We start from the raw sequence: 17,000 nt of genomic DNA on the forward strand, positions 1-17,000 counted from the left end.
AAAGAGAGTTAATGCTTGTATTTCTCAAAAGATTGAAATTCTGAAATTTAGTTATAATTCTCAGATGCTCTAAGAAGCTTAAGTTTTCATCAGCAGCTTCACAAGTTAATTCCCAGGGACTTCTCTGGGTAGTTAATCACTGTTTAACGTGTTGCCCTTAAAAACAACAATAGCACATAAAAAGCATTTACTTCTGTCGGTGGGTTTTTTTTTTTTTTAAGTAGAATGGAAATGAAGCAGTTTCACAGTCTGTGTCTAGTTGGTCCTTTAATTTAGATTTCCCCTTATTTTTGCAGATACGTAAAGCTTCAAAAAGACTGCCCCCACTACCACAAGAGGACCAGCCTAACCATACGCTCCAAAAGATGGCTGTGATAGATCTTGTGACGCAATTACTGAGCAGACCAAGATCTTTGGGAATGAACACTAAAGATGTTTTCAATCGATCATAGTCCACTGGCATTTTAGTGTATTTTTTTAGAACCAAAAATTACACGTAATGTTACATTCCTGCATGTCCGTTTTTGATAACATTAGTGAATCCTTTGGTTTTCTCTTCTCTTTTTGTCACACAGCTTTCGATCTTACCTACATTTATGTGTGTTTTTTCAGATAATAGTTGATTATATTGACAATGTAGCAGCAATTGTCTTGGCAGGGTTTATATATATATATATATATATAATATATATATATTACTAGTAATTACTCCTAAGTCTGTTGGACTGACCTGTGTAAACTGCATAAACGTGATTTCAAAGCCATGAAGAGTGCCCTGCTGTTGCACTCTGAGGAACACTACTCGCTGTCACCATTAGCTGTGAAGATTTGAGTTGTATATATCTGCACTGATATCATTCTAAGACATTTCTACATTAGCTTTGAGTATTCAGGGGAAAATTCAAATTTTGAGATTGCTGTAGCTGTTAGCTCATTGATTAGAAAAATTTAATATTTTGGTGAAAGTCTTAAGTTATGGTTAATTTATTTTTTCAATTCGAGGGGGTAGAAATTTAAATTCCTTGCTAGAATATAGACAAAAGGAATGGCCTGCTCTGTCATGCAAAAATGCTGTTTGGCACCTCATATCAATCGTATAATAGCTTTGTCCCTTTAGTATTTGTTTAAATTTTAGAAAGTCTTTATAAATTACCGGTGCACATCTTAAAGATTGCTCTGCCTTTGGCTAATTAAAGTAATGCCCTCACAACACTGAAGACAGCATAGTGATCTTACTAAAGAAAGATGCCTCTAGCTGGATTGATTTAGGACGTGTGAAAAGCACTCACCAAGCCACATACCTGCTGCTGTTTGCAATGTATGAGCCTTTGCTTTTCTATCCTGAAGAGTTTCTTCTATTTTTCATGTGGTTTATTTTGGCTCAGAAATAGTTGCTGTGATGAAAATACTCATTTGTTAGAAAGACGGCAGTGACATCATTTTGAAAGGACCATGAGCTATTTAAAACAACAACAACAAAAAAAAACCCGTAAAGAGGTCATTTCATTTCCATGTCAGGGATAGCTCTTGATTATGTTAACATTGTTTTAAGATAAGATAACTTTCCCCCCCTGCTTTTAGGGTTACAATCCAAGGGATTTTATATTTTTATCATTATAGATCATAGTTACAATGTAGTGAGTTATGCATGCTGACCCAATGTGTAGTGAAATCCAGAAGACTGAGTTACTAAGAAAAGCAATAATTTTCTAAAGCTGTGATATGGGTAATACAGAGTTGCTACTCAAATTCTAATAAAGCTCTTAATTCTAATATTGTGAATTATAGAACACTACTTTTTATAAAGCCTTATTTTTTTAGGGAAACTTAGGAATGACATAGAACTGATAAATGAATAAAATTTTGCTGGACTTTTGTATATAATCATCTCTAGAATCTGGAAACTGAGGATTCATTATGCTGTGGTCAACGTCAAATACTTTTTAATTCCAAATATCTGAACTAATGAGCCTTGTCTTCACAAATACATGCCAAGCTGAGCAACATCAATGGATTTTCTAAAAATAATGTAACTGTCTTCTGTTCAATGTGATTTGAGTGCAATAAAATGCAGAATTCTTCTCTATATTGTCATTATTTTGAAGTATTATTTTGTTATGTAACAAAATCAGTTCATTTTGTACTTAATGAGTATTTTAGAATATTATAGTATCTTTAATGACAAATCACAAAGATGTACCTTCAACCTTCTCTTAACCTCTTTCTAATAGGTAATTTTTATTTTGTTTAACACGTACTTTTATGGTGCATTGCTGGGGGCCAGATTAAAATGAAGTAGTCCCTGTATCCATCTTTTGTAGATGTTTATTCAGCACCTAGAGTTTTGGTAATTCCCTAGTGTGACAAGCCCCCTCCCCCACACCCTCCCAATCCCCCGTGACCATTGTACCATGAGGACATGAACTTCATTGTGGTTGAGAAGATGAAAGAGTCTGAGCAGGTGGAAGGGCCGGAAAGGGTACAGCCAAGTTCTCTTTCAATCTTCATTCTCTGGGCAGAAAAGGGAGAACTAGACAAGTAGGGAAGAAGCCTCTGGGTTCCTAGACAAGTATTGTTTTCTCCTCCAACATGCCTGGAAGAAACATTAAAAATAAAGACTTTAAACTCACTTACTCAGAATACACAGACCTGCTTCTATGGATTGCATTTCCTCTGCTGAGTGCTTTGTGTGTTAGTTTTGTGCTTTGTGTGAATTTTCCCAGCATTTGGGGCTTATCCCTGCTTGCAGACAAGGAACTGAGGATCAGAAAGGCCGAAACACCTGCCAGCCATGGTCCTTCATGGTATTCTGAAGTGAGCACAGGGCAAAAGGTGGAAGGTGGAAACAGTTGGTAGGAGGCCAGAGTGCAGGGGGGAGAGCAGGTTGGAGATAAGTAATAGTCCAGGTGACAGTGGGAGAGCCTGAGCTCAGGAAGTCCTGGCAGAGACAGAGAAAGAGACAGGAAAACTGACTGGCCGAGTGGGCCATCACTGGGGAAACAGAGCCCTAGGTCTGGGTCTTGGGAAGTCACAGATGCCAGTGTGTTGAGGACCTTGTGAGGATACTAGGCCTGGATGGAAGTTAGCTTTGGACATATGTCGAGGTTCAAGAACTGGTCAGGAAGCAGATAGGCACAGTAGCTGGCCCATCTTAGAGTTCTGGATATTTGAATTCACAAAAGTGATTTTCTTTAGTGGTTTATAATAATTTTTGAACAACTAAGATCCCATTCTTTTAAGTAAGGTTTTCCTTATTCAGAAAGGGAGAAAAAAAGGAAGTTAGTACAGTTAGAGATTGTATAACATATTTCTTCTTGGATACGAGTGCTTAAACACTAAGTATGAGTTACAAGTGAACCTGTACACGGGTAATTTTCAGAATTGGACTGAGCATATAGCTCCCTTTAACTGCCCATTATTGGAACATACAGTGTGTTATTAGAGTATTATTATAAATCAGTCTTACATGTTCTGTGACCTTTGGCAAGATTCCTGAGCCTTAGTTTCTGTATCCATAAAATGAAAACTACCTCCCAGAGTTGATTGAGTTGGATGGGATCATCTGTAGTAAGTATTTAGAACAATCCCTGGCTCCCAGTAAGCATCCAACAAGTCATTTTCTTCTGGAGCACGGCCAGGTCCACATGGGGTCTCCCAGGGAAGCATGTGTACAGAGAATAAGGTAGAGCAGAATAACACTTTACTATTTAGCTGTGCAGGGAAGCTGGATCTCCTAGAAAATGCCTTTACTTAAGCTGCATTTAAGCACCAAAAATCAGGGGCTGAAATTCCTGCTCTGCTAATTTCCCCATATCCAAACACTAGTCACAGATGTCAGCACGTTGATGTGAAGTGAGGGACAGAATGGGACATGAGACAGCTTTTGCCCAGAGCTGGCGAAGTTTGAACTGGATCTTCTTAGGTCAGGCTCATTGCCCTATCGAAAATCCTGCTTTGGAGGAGGAAGAAAGATGGTGGCCCTTGTTCCTGGGAGCGTGCCTGGCCAGGGCCCTCCCACACATATTTAAAATGTGACCACTGCAAACCACTCCTTATTTCTCCCTTGGGCGGGAAGATTTGTGGAGAGCCTCAAACTCCTCTTTGTGCCTAGCACCCATCTGTTTTCTCTAGTCAAGTTAGAAACTTGCATTTTGTGCTTGTGTTCTCAATTTACACGAGCCACATGCCAGGTGACAGATTACTGGAGGACGTGGAGGGTCACAGCCCTCCCGCAGGCACTGCTGATACAACTCTCGTAGGACTCCTCGAGGACCAAGATTGTCAGTGTTTTTCCTCAATCCTGTATCCTTGATGCCTACGAGAGCGCATCCTGTTAAATGATGCACTGCCTACCTTTCTGATAAGGAGGTTAAAGTTAATAAGACCAGAAATCCTAGGACATTCAACAGAGATCTAGAAGGGCTTTTTTGGTTGTGTTTTTAAATATCCCGTGTACCTCCTGCAGCACTGGCAGGAAGTGTGTGGTGGTCAACTTTATGAAGCCCACTCTTTGCAGGAGGCAAAACCTGCAGGTCCCTATCCCCTGTTTCCCTTTTAGAAAAGGTAGAGAAGGGCGCTGTGGGAAGATGATAGGCTTTGGAATGATGTAAACGCCTGACCTTGATATGTTGGGCACTCTGCTTTCTCAGCCTCATCTTCCCCCTTTGCACAGAGGGAGATAGATCTTCCCATGGGGTGACAGGAGGCAGGAGGCAGGTGTGATGTGTTTACACCGATCCTGGCACGCTGCAGCTTCCTGAGTTTGTTTCTGTTCTCTCACCAGGTATCTTGAAAACTCTTGACCTATGAAAATCACTTCCTTGTGTCAGAAGCCTGCTTCAGATTTACTTGTCACTTCCCCAAAATGAAATATTTGATAGGAATATTTCCCTGGAGGAAACCAGGGAGCAAAGAAATCGAATGTTCTGTGATTGTACCCCTGATCTGACCCCACAGCCCTGTCTACTATAGGGGAAGAACTGAGTTTCCCAAACTGTCCTATCCTAACTCCAACACATCCGTCTATACGTGTGTTCCTAGAAATACTCAAATTTAAATAAGTACCTACTGGAGCTATAATCAACTGGTCTACCTTGAAAATTAGCTAGACCCAAACTTAGATTAAACAATAGGCCAGATCTGAGATAATGCAGAAATGAGGTTATAAGCTCATAGGTCATGTACCATAGTTTTCCATGTAGGGTGGATGTTGTTTGGTTCAGGCTCTGGGTGGATTTCACTGCACTGAGTCGCATTCGTGCAAGAGACCCTGTGACTGTGATTTACTTAGCAAGAGGGTGACACAGGTGGGCTGTCTGGCATATCTCGGCTCCTTAGTACCTGAGCTCAGTGCAGGCACCCTTAGTGGGCTGCCTGTGGATGTGTGAAGTCCTTAGGGAAATGAGACTGGTGTCACCCCAGTGAGGGCGACATGCTGCATTTCTTTAATTCAGATGAGTCTCATCTTAATATTTTGTAACAAACTTGATGTGTAAAGAAGTCAGGGTTTAGGAAAATGGAATTCCCTGCCCAGAAATATTTTTCTTAAATTATATTTACTTGAATTCATTTAAACATGGTCCTATATTTTGAGATAATGAGTGACGACTTTCACAATACTTATTTTGTTTTGTTTTTACTTTTCAGAAACAAATAGAAAAACAGATGATCCAGAAATAAAAGAAAAAGGTGAGATCATCAAATAAACTGCCTTTCAAATATACATAGGAAAAAAATCATCATGCTGTTCATGAATAACATGCTGGCTTTATTTTATATTGCCAATTAAAAGAAATTGCCTGTGGGTTTATTAGTTCAATGATTTTATCAACAAGCATTTATTAATATTTACATAAACATTAAGAGCCAAGGCTCTAAAGAGGTTGCCTGGCTTCTGATCCTGGTTTTGCCATTCATTATATGTGTGTCTAAGAATTCCTTGCCCTGTGTGGCTTAGTTTCCTATCTGTGATGTGAGAATAACATAGTACCAAGTTCAGGAACCAGAGGACTCCTGTTTCTGCAATAGTAATTAAATGAAAATACGTGTAAAGTATTTAAAGCAATGTATAGTGCAGGGAAAGCACTTAGGAAATGTTAAATTTTGTTGTGTATGTTAATATCCATGCCAGGAATAGAGATCCAGAGATAACTAGAACATGTTCTCTTTACAAGGACCTCTCAATTGTTGGCAGGACATGTAAACAAGGTTACACATCCATATCGAAAGAATCATAATTGCCTTCCCACAGTTGATTACAATGGGATTCTAATAAATTAAATGACCCAGAATTTTAATTCAGCTCTTACAGAGGTTCCTCAACTTACTCAGAGTGAGGAACTGAGTTAAAAAAAATTATATAGGTGATCATGAAATAGTGCTTATGCATTTTTTCCATATTCCAGTTCTATTTACTCTTTCCAATCATTGACATTTTTATTTTTACATATTTAATTCAAGCTTAGATAATAAGAATCTCTAAATAGTAAGTAAGGCTACTAATTTTATCCTTCACAATTCTTTTTTTTTTTTACATCATGTAATTAATTATTTCATCATGATAATCTAGTCTTCAATCCCCATCCCCCCACCTCCCTCCCTTCTGGTAATCATCAGTTTATTCTCTATAGTTAAGTCTGTTTCTTGGCTTCTCTTTCTCTCTCTCTTTTTTTCCTTTGGCTCATTTGTTTCTTACACTTTACACATGAGTGAGATCATATGGTATTTGTCTTTCTCTGATTTATTTCACTTAGCATCCATTATATTCTCTAGCTCTATCCACGTTGTTGCAAACGGCAAGATTTCATTCTTTTTTATGGCTAAATAATACTGTATTGTATATATGCCACATCTTCTTTATCCATTCATCTATTGATGGACACTTGGGCTGCTTCCGCAGTTTGGCTATTGTAAAGAATGCCGCTATAATATAAACATAGGGGTGCATGTATCCCTTTGAATTAGTGTTTTTGTATTTTTGGGGTAAATACTGTGTGATTACTGGATCATAGGGTAGTTCTATTTGCTTTTAATATCATTGGAATGATAACATCTTTAACGATTAAACATTACAATTTCAGAAATGCCTTTAATTTTTTGTGATGAAAGCAGTGTGTGCGTTTGAGAAGATATTATAGTACGTAACATGTTATAATATCCATAATGTATGTGGTCTTGGTGTATAATTACTTGAGCACACAGAGTTGCTGGCCTCTGGCTGTAATTTTGTAATCCTTAGGCTGGGAAGTAGGCATCTAATCATGTGTTTTTTTCCTCCTGACTAGTTGCATTTAATTTTTTTATGAAAGTAATACAGAGATAGAGTTTTTAAAGTGTGACTTTTAATGAAAAACAGCAGTCTTGGGATGCCTGGCTGGCTCAGTGGTTGACCATCTGCCTTCAGCTCAGGGCATGATCCCAGGGTCCAGGATGGAGTCCCCCATCGGGCTCCTGCATGGAGCCTGCTTCTCTCTTTGCCTGTGTCTCTGCCTCTCTCTGTGTGTCTCTCATGAATAAATAAATAAATTAAAAAGAAAGAAAGAAAGAAAAGAAAGAAAGAAAGAAAGAAAGAAAGAAAGAAAGAAAGAAAGAAAGAAAGAAAGAAAGAAAAACAGCAATCTTTTGCCCCACTAACTCCCTGTCTATGAGTCCCATTCCTGAGGTTCTTTTAGCTCTTTCTTCTGGTACTTACCTACACATTTCTAAACAACTTGCTAATTGCGCAAGTTTCTCATCAGTGTTAAAAACTATTGGTTGACTTTCATACATAGATGACTGGGATTCTGTGCAGTCATGATGCACGTTCTCCATGCTCCTCCACCTTCCTGACCTTCTAGCACATCATGACATACTCTGATCGTGATAAGTAGGTAGCGCCCTATCCCTGTTGTCCTTCCCCTCATCTCATCTCATTTCATCATGTAGATATTTTATCATTTCACATCATCATAATGGTAAGTACAGGACAGTAAGATATTTTGAGAGTGAGAGAAACCACATTGATACAGCTTTCAGTACAGGATGTTGTTACACTTGTTCTATTTTATTATTAACTATAATGATTAGCAATAATCTCTTACTGTGCCTAATTTATAAATTAAACTTGATCACAGGTGTGTATGCAGAGGAGAAAACATAGGGTTCGGTACTGTCTGTGGTTTCTGGCATCCACTGGGAGTCTCGGGATGGGTCTCCTGCAGATCAGCAGGGATGACTGTACTGAGAAGAAAACAAAGCACAGAGGAGGATATCATCAGCTTTTGCTAGAATTGATCACTTCCTCAATTCTAGAACATTCCTTCTCTTGGTTTGCTACTCACCACATCCTCCTGGGTTTTTTCCTATTCTCTGCTGTGTTTGCTTTTTCTTGGCTTCTTTGGATGGCTGTTCCTCATCTCCCTGACCATCTAGCACTCAAGTGCCCCACGACTCAACCTCAGAGCATTTCTCTGTCTGCACGCTCTCCCTAGGTGATCTTACCTCACATCCTCACATTAAATACCTGTATGCCAAGGATTACCATGCTCGCCTGCAGCCTGGACTCCAGACCAGGGTGTCCCATTGTCACCCAGTGTCTGCCTGCGAACCTCGTTTGGACATCTAATAATCACTTCAAACTTAAGTGGTGTCAACTGAATTCCTGACGTTCCTCCTCCAAACCTGCTCCTCTTGCGCCTCCCTGTATTTCCCTCAGCAAATCCTGTCAGTCTTCTCCCCACAACATATCCAGAATTCCACTGTCCCTGCCCCCAACATCTGCCACCACCACCCAGCTCCCAACTACCACTGTCTCTTGCCAGCATTCTTCCAGTTGCCCCCTAACTGGTCTTCCCGCTTCCATCTTTGTCTCTATAATCTTCCTTGATACAGTAGTCACAGTGACCCTTTTAAAACCTAAGCTGTGTCATGTTGCCCGATGCCTCCAGCATCATATCTTCCTCAAAATAAAACCTCAAGATGGTTGATAAGCCCTCATAAAATCCATTCTCCCTTCTCCCTCTTCTGGATTCTTCCCCAACATGACGTTCTAGTCTCTGTCTCCTTTGCTCACTCTACTCCTGCTCTGTGGGCTTCCCTGCCAAGCACACACATGGGCCTCAGGGCCTTTGCATTGACCGTTCCCTCCAGGCTGACTCTTCTCCCCCAGAACCCATATGGCCTGCCACCATCTTTGCTCAACTGTGGCCTTCTTCGTGAACCTCCCTAGCCTTCTTATTTAAGGTTAAGACCCCCATATTTTCCCTACCTTGTTTCCTTGCCTTGTTTTCTCCATAACTCTTGCCACGTGATAATATTTGATAGTTTAATTCTTAAGTATTTATTGTCTGAACCTCCCACTGGAATCAAATTTCCAGGAAGACACGTTTTCATCTGTTTTGCTCACTGCTGCATTTCCTGTGCCTGGCACACAGTAGGCACTTAGTAAATTATTTTTTGAATGAATTTCTATTATGTTTTAATTTCGGAAGATTACCATAAATAGTCATTAAAGGGCTCTATAAAACCAAAGCTGAAAAAGTAAGAACCAGACCCAGGTAGAACTCCTAGGTTGGAAATCTGTGGGAAACCCAAAACCTGAGTCAGTGACACTGGAGTAAGAAGACAGCTGTTGCCATCCCTAAAGAAGTGATTACAGGGGTGCCCAGGTGGCTCAGTTGGTTAAGCATCTGCCTTCAGCTCAGGTCATGATCCCAGGGTGCTGGGATTGAGTCCCACATTGGACTCCCTGATCAGTGAGGAGTCTGCTTCTCCCTCTGCCTCTCCTCCTCCTGCCTGCCTGTGCCCTCTCTCACTCTCTCAGATAAATAAAATCAAACAAAACAAAACAAGAAGTGATTACATGGTCCCCTCTGTGACCTCATGTGTCTGAGCTCAGTGGATGTGTGGATCATGATCATCATATCCATGGTGTCTGGGGCACAGAATGGACAGGTGTTCAAAGTATTAAATACACTCGAACTTTCCGTTTCTTCATCCAGAAATAAGGATGATTCTTATGCCTCACAGGATATAATTCAAAACAGGAAGATAAAATGGAACTATCTGTAAATAATAAATGCTGTCTGCTACAACTATTACTATCGAAATATCTGGACTCCGGATTGCTTTTGGTTAGCAATTAAATCAGTTGACATGGTGGGTCAGTTGTACATGTGCCAGTTTTTAAATTTGGTTAAAACAGTGCTTTTAAAAGATCTGTATGTACTGTCATCATGAATTATAAAAGCAAAGGTATTTTTAGCCTCCAAGTACAACACATATAATTAAAGAATAACGGGTAGGATTTTTTTTTAGATTGAATAAGTTTAGCTGTACAAAAAATTCACTAAAATGATTCACATCATTTTGGCCTCGGATCAGTGGATGTTTCTTGTCTGGCTCCAAGGCAGAGACCACGGAGGTAGTACTGAGGCTGTTCTTGGACCATGTCAGCCCACATCTCACTCTGTGATCCCAGATGCCAACCCCAAGTGTAAAGGAGAAGGGAAATAAAACACATCCTCTTTGTCCTTTGTTCTGGTTTTCCTGTCTGGTGCTGGTTAGGGAAATAAACACTTTTAAGGAAAATCCTGGTTTCTTAACAGCCCCCTATTTTTACCCTCCTCCTGTGTCTTAAGCAGTTGAGTCAGATTCAGACCTTCCCTACAAATCACCACATTCCCATTACAATGAAATACAGTTACAAATAATTTTTTTTAAAACTCAAGTTTCAGTAGCTTAAATTACTTGTCCAGGTAAATATTCTAGGACGAGTTTAATGACTCATTGGAGACCCAGGTCTTCTCTTGCCATTCTGCCATCGTTACTCTATAACCTCATGTTCCAAAAGGGCCGTTTATGTGGCAACCATTATTACCACATCCAGATAACAGGAAGGAAGTGGAGAGAAGGAGTAAACACCTTAGAACTACATTTAACTAATAGAACATTGGTAAACAAATTCAGGGTGTTCTGGTTCTACAGAAGAAGGAAACATCAAATATTGAGAGGAAGCAAGCAGTTAGTAGTGTTGAGCATGCAGTATTTTACTCTTGTTAGCCAAGATATACTCTACCAACATAGTGTAGGGAAAGGATTACTGTTCTATGCTAAAAGGTTCAGTAAATCACCAATGTTTGAAAAAACTATCCATTTTGCATCTTTCACAAAAGCATACACTAATTTATTTGTCCACTTAAATATTTGCATGCTTACTGCATGCCAGATACTGTCGTTGTAGACAAGTGGATGCAAGTGAGAATAACACAGACAAAATCCTTCATTCATGGAGCTCACATCCCAGTAGGGAGTCCAGCAGCACCTACAAAAATCTGAAATAGAGACAGTATAGGAAACCAAGCAGGAGAGTGTGCTGGAGGGAGACAGGAGATAAGTAAAGGGAGAAGGTCCCTGAAGAGTTTCGGGATACTATCATAGCAGCTGTGTGAATGATGAGCTAGGAGCACACTGAGCAGAGGAAGAGCTTGTGCAAAGGTCCTGAGGCAGGACAGCCAAGCCTGAGAAACCAGAGCACCCTGACCAAGCTGAGAGTATATGCCATGCAGTCAGAGAGAAATCAGGGTCCAGGCCTTGGTAGGGAGTCTGACATTTTCCTCCATGTAGTGGGATGTCATACCCAGTCCATGTGAGTGCCTGAAAATCAGTCTTTCTCATTCGCACATTGACTTATTTGCTTCTGGGAGGTCCACTGTGGTGCTGCTTTTTTTTTAAAAAAAAAAATGTTTATTTATTGGGAGAGAGAGAGAGAGCATAAGTGGGGGGAGTGGCAGAGGGAGAGGGAGAAACAGACTCATTGCTGAGCTGGGAGCCCAATGTGGGGTTCCATCCTGGGACTCTGGGATCTTGACCTGAGCTGAAGGCAGATGCTTAACTGACTGAGCCACCCAGATGTCCCCACCCCAAAGCTTCTGGCAAAGGTAGAGACAGGGAGAGGGTGGATTGTGGGCATTGGTTCTCACAGATAGTGAACACATGCAAGCCCTACCCCAACTGCTGCTCACAGTGGTGCTGTTCCCTCTTTAGAGGCTCCATTTCATCCTTAGGGAGCTGGGCCTCCTTCCATGCTGCCCTCCATACTCTGTAGAGCTTTGTCCTCCAGGCTTCTGATACTAACAGGACTTTTCCAGTGTGGGGGGTGCTGGGCTCTCTTGGCTGGTTCTTCAGGGAATCCGTGGAGAGAATCATGAACAGCTTTGCTTGCTTGGTTCACCCCACTCCATTGTGGGAACCTGGCAGTTTCTAGCAGGACTAACCAAAATATGTTCACAACTGAAGTACTTTATTGAGTGTGAAATGCTGGGATAGTCTTAGACTTAAAAGATATAATGCTCAGTGTTACCCCAGATTCATTGAAAATCCATTGAAATTCATTGTCTCTCTTGGGAATTCCATCCTCTTTTTTACTCAGATTCCTATGATGCTGTTAACTGTAGACAAGAGAGAAAGGGAAATATTCCATTCTTAGAACATGAAGTGAAAATATGGAATGTATTTTAATAGTTACGCTTTAGCTTTGTAGTAATAGAAATAGAGATTTTTTTTAATGTCCATTACAAATCCGTCTCAGGATAAATTATTAGGTTGCCTGATTTTCTGCTTGTGTTATCTCTCCTGAAGCATATTGACGAGGAACTGCTGCTGAGAGTGGAAGATTTTGCTTTTACTTAGAATTAATAATTCTATGTCTGTACCGTTTAGAGAATCAGATTTAGTTTATTTTGTTGGAGTCATGGGTTGAAATTGGGCTTATTCCAAAATGGCCCTATTTGGAGGTGCCAGATTCTCAAATTGAATCAGACCATTTATATCTGTTTTAGATAAGGTTGCTATATCAGTTTTTCCCCACTGGATGTCATCTTTTCCCACATATTCTATATTCCACAACCACAAAAGCTGTGAAAGAAAAGGAATGCAGCGCAAAAATGGCTTACTAAATGTCAAACTCAAACAGTTATTTTTATTTATCCATTCATTGCGTACATACTGGGTAGCTATGTGCCAGGCCCTATTTTAGGCACTGGGGCTAACAGTAAAAACAAAGTCCGAATTCTCACGGTACTTGTAATTTAATGTACGTGTATAAAAGGAGAAGGTTAGATATGTGATTTTTAAAAATTGAAATATAATAGTGATAAGTATGGAAGGAATATAAAATAGGAAAAGACATTCTCCGTAGAGAATGATAGTGGGCTGGGGTATTGCTCTATGTAGAAGCCTCTGGGACAATGATATTTGAAGATGCAGGAAATGAGCTGTGCAGGCATCCTGGGGAAGGGAATCTGGGGGTGCAATAGCAAGCACATCCTTCCATAGTCCCTGAGGAAGTTTGCTTAGCATGTGTGAGGATCAATGAGGAGGCCAGTGTGGCAGGTGGGGAAAGGGGAGGGATAGGAGTGGTGAGATCAAAGGGCTTGCAGGGTCCAAATCACACAGGGCTAGGAAGCCCATCAACCATAAGAATTTTGTATATTATCTCAAGTGAGATGGGAAGCCACTGAGAGACTTTGAGCAGGTTACTGTGGTGTGCCTCACATCTCAAAAGGCTCATTCTGGCTCTGGGGATGCAAGATTGGAAGCAGGGAGACCACTTAGGAGACTCCAAGAGATAATCATGGCTGGGATTAGGATATGGGGTAGCAGAGGTGAGTGGTGGTTAGATTCTTCATGTATTTGTATGTAAAGTCACTAGAATTTGCTAATGGATAGAATATGAGGTATGAGAGAGAAAAGAGTCATAAATGCCTCCGAGTTCCTCAAAAAGATGTGCGTTAGGGCGGCCCCAGTGGCGCAGCGGCTTAGCGCCGCCTGCAGGCTGAGGTGTGGTCCTGGAGACCCGGGATCGAGTCCCATGTGGAGCTCCCTGCATGGAGCCTGCTTCTCCCTCTGCCTGTGTCTCTGCCTCTCTTTCTCTCTGTGTCTCTCATGAATAAATAAATAAAATCTTTTTTAAAAAATGTGCTTTAGCAATTCATTAAACATAAAAGTATGCCACATGTGGCTGACTTAACATATAGCAAGTGTCAGTTATTAGTTGAGGATTTGTGAGTCTTTAAAGGAATTTGAGAAGCAATAGAATACCCATGCCTGCAAAAAGGAAATGTGTTTTTGGTGTGTGTGTGTATGTGTTACAATTGCGTTTGAATCAAGGGCTTTTGCTGAAATTTTTCTTTGATTTAAACTAATGCTTAATATCCCATTGTATAATTCATTACAATTAAGGATATGCTTAAACAGTATATTTTGTGACTGTCTTTTAGGCTTAAAGATGCCCTGGTTATTATTTGTATTCTTTTAAAAAGTAATAATCAGTGCCCTAACGAAAACACCAGAGGGCACTAAAAAACAAGTCACATTTATACTAACAGAAATCACATTTGTAATGCAACTTAAAAGGCTGAGAAGATTGTAATATAGCCAGTAAATCAGCTTGATGCAATTAGCACCTTGTATAGATACCTTTGAGTTTTCTGTGATCACAAGGAAAACAGAGATAGAACCAACATGAGCAATAATCAAGCCTCATTAAGAAGTTGTCTTGTTAAAAAAATGTATATGTCGATGAAGTTTTTCCTGGGATTCTTACAGCTGAATGTAACACATTTGAGCAAAGTTGTTCACCATTGTCCTGAGGTTAAAAACTAAACTTATTAGTAGAGCATCTAAAGCTTCTCAGGATCTAACTCCAACTTTTGGTTTTCCTCTGTTTGTAGTGCTCTGCTCTTTCTTGCCTCCCCTCTTCACATACACCTGGCAAATTCCTGCTCCTTAGGAATGAGCTTAAAGGTTTCCTCTGCTAGGCAGCCTTCCCTGATTACACCCCTATCTGTTACTCCAGTCCAGAAGATGTCTTTTTCCTCTGTCCTCCCAAAACATGCCTGGCCTGTACATTTTTAGCATGAATTTTTAGTTTTTCCCTTAATTTTTAGACAGAAGGCATCTAAAAGGTAGTAATCATGACACCCTTCCCCATCTTGTATTAGTCAAGGTTCTCCAGACAAACAGAATCAACATAATAGGGTGTGTGTGTATAGATAGAGAGACACAGATTTATTTTAAGGAATGGACTTGCATGATTGTAGAGGTTAGCCAGTCCAAAATATGCAGGGTAGGCAGGCAAGCTGGAGACCCAAGGAAGAGTCTGATTGGATGGGGCCCATTTACATTATGGCGGATAATCTGCTTTAGTCCAAGACTACTGATTTAAGTGTTAATCTCATCTAAAAAATATCTTCACAGCAACATGCAGACATATTTAACCAAATATCTGGGTACCGTGGCTTCGCCAAGTTGACACATTAAATTAAACTATCACATCCCTCCAATAAGCACCTAACCGTAGTATAGTAGGAGTTGAGTAAATAATTACCATATGAGAAATGTGATTTAATCCCTTTCCTTTTAATTTACCTCTTCATCTGATGGTGATATTATGAGATGCAAATAGCCCAAATGACAGGCAGGAAGAGTTTATAGACAGAAGTGTCAATGTGTGATTGAACCTTAACCATCTAGAATGTACTGTATTTCATGTTATTTTCACATAGATTCTCATCTAATTCTTACCAAAAATCTTGTGAGTTAAGTATTTTTGTGCTATATGTAGCCAGGTTTCTTCAAATTTTTTCTTTTCCTTTCCACTATTTGTGATACTCCAATTACATGTTGGGGACTGCATGATAATGTCCTCTAGGTCTCTGAATTTTTTTTCTTTTTTGTTAGCATTTTTTCCCCTTGGATTGCATGATTTCTATTGCTCTACAAGTTCAGTGAATTTTTCTTTTGCTATTTCAAATCTGCTGTTGAGCCCATGTGGTAAAATTTTCATTCTAGCTACTCTTCTTTTCAAGTCTAGATTTCCAACTGCTTATTTTTGATAGTTTCCATTTCACTGTTGAGATTCCGTATCTGGCCACTCATTAATACCATGTTTTTCTTTAAATGTTTATACTTATGTATAATTACCCATTTGAAATGTTTTCTCTAATAATCCCAGTATCTGGGCACACTTGGAGACAGTTGCTACTGACTACTTTATCCCCCTGAGTGTGGGATAGGAGAGTCCTGTTTCTTTGCATGTATAGTAATTTTAGGCTAAAAGCTAGATTGTATATATAATATGTTGTGGCAACTCTGGATTTTTTTCCCCCCTGAGGATTTCTGGTGTTAACTTGCCTTGATTCAAACTGAAAAATCCATCTCCCCTGTGATGTGAAGCAGCTGCTTTCTCTGCTCAGGTTTTTGGCTTCCAGCTGCTGTTTTTTTTTTTTTTTTTTTTTTAAGTTCAGCTCTCTGGAGAGTGAGGCAGGAGGTGCCCTGTGCCTGTGTAGTTTAGTTGTCTGCTAAAGATTTGGGCAGGATTCAAACTCAGATTTTGGGGCTTCTTTCTGAAATCCACCATCTAAATTTCCAGTTGCTTTGCCAGCCTGAAGTTCTGCTGTCTTATACCTTAAGCCTCTAGGACTTCTGATTCCTTCTATGCACACTGGATATGTGTTTGCCTGAGAAATGTACTCAGGCAAAACACAACAAACTTGCACATTTCACCAGGAGAGTTCTGTCTTTCAAAAGTAGATTTCTAAAGCCCCCAGGAAGGCCCCCAGTGATTTTTGCCTCCTGGTATTTCTGTGCCTCTCTGTAGACCTCTTTCCACTGAATAGGGCTGCCCCGTAGCAATGCAGAATTGACAGAGTGTGAATCTCAAGGTTAGCATCACACCTGCTACCTTGTTCTTTGGATCGCTTGCTCACTCTGAAAGGAACTGGCTGCCTTGTCGTGAGAATATATAAGCAGCCTTTGGACATATCTAGGTAGCAAGGAAGTTGTGTAAGATATGAAATGTTTGTGGTTGTTGTAAGCTGCTAGGTTTGGAGGCACTTTGTTTTGCAGCCATATATAACTAGTCCATCCTCATTGAGTTTCCACTTGCTTTATCACCAGGCTCCCAGGTCTACCCATGAAGATGGGAAGTTATCAGTCAGCCAGGGATTTGTGCCGAGTTTATT

At 40.2% G+C, this 17,000-nt stretch overlaps 1 protein-coding gene across 2 annotated transcripts in view; it reads left to right on the top strand.

The window, feature by feature from the left end:
- The window catches only part of ASPH (aspartate beta-hydroxylase), a 211,590-nt gene that overhangs the window by 93,233 nt on the left and 101,357 nt on the right, over window positions 1-17,000 (top strand). For both annotated transcript variants that reach the window (XM_055318402.1, XM_055318403.1), the window contains exon 14: window positions 5,647-5,688. In XM_055318402.1, coding sequence (XP_055174377.1) covers window positions 5,647-5,688 — 42 coding nt within the window. The remainder of the gene's footprint in view (window positions 1-5,646; window positions 5,689-17,000) is intronic.

This window comes from Nyctereutes procyonoides, unplaced genomic scaffold (assembly GCF_905146905.1).
Source record: "Nyctereutes procyonoides isolate TBG_1078 unplaced genomic scaffold, NYPRO_anot_genome, whole genome shotgun sequence".
Taxonomy (NCBI): Eukaryota; Metazoa; Chordata; class Mammalia; order Carnivora; family Canidae; genus Nyctereutes; species Nyctereutes procyonoides.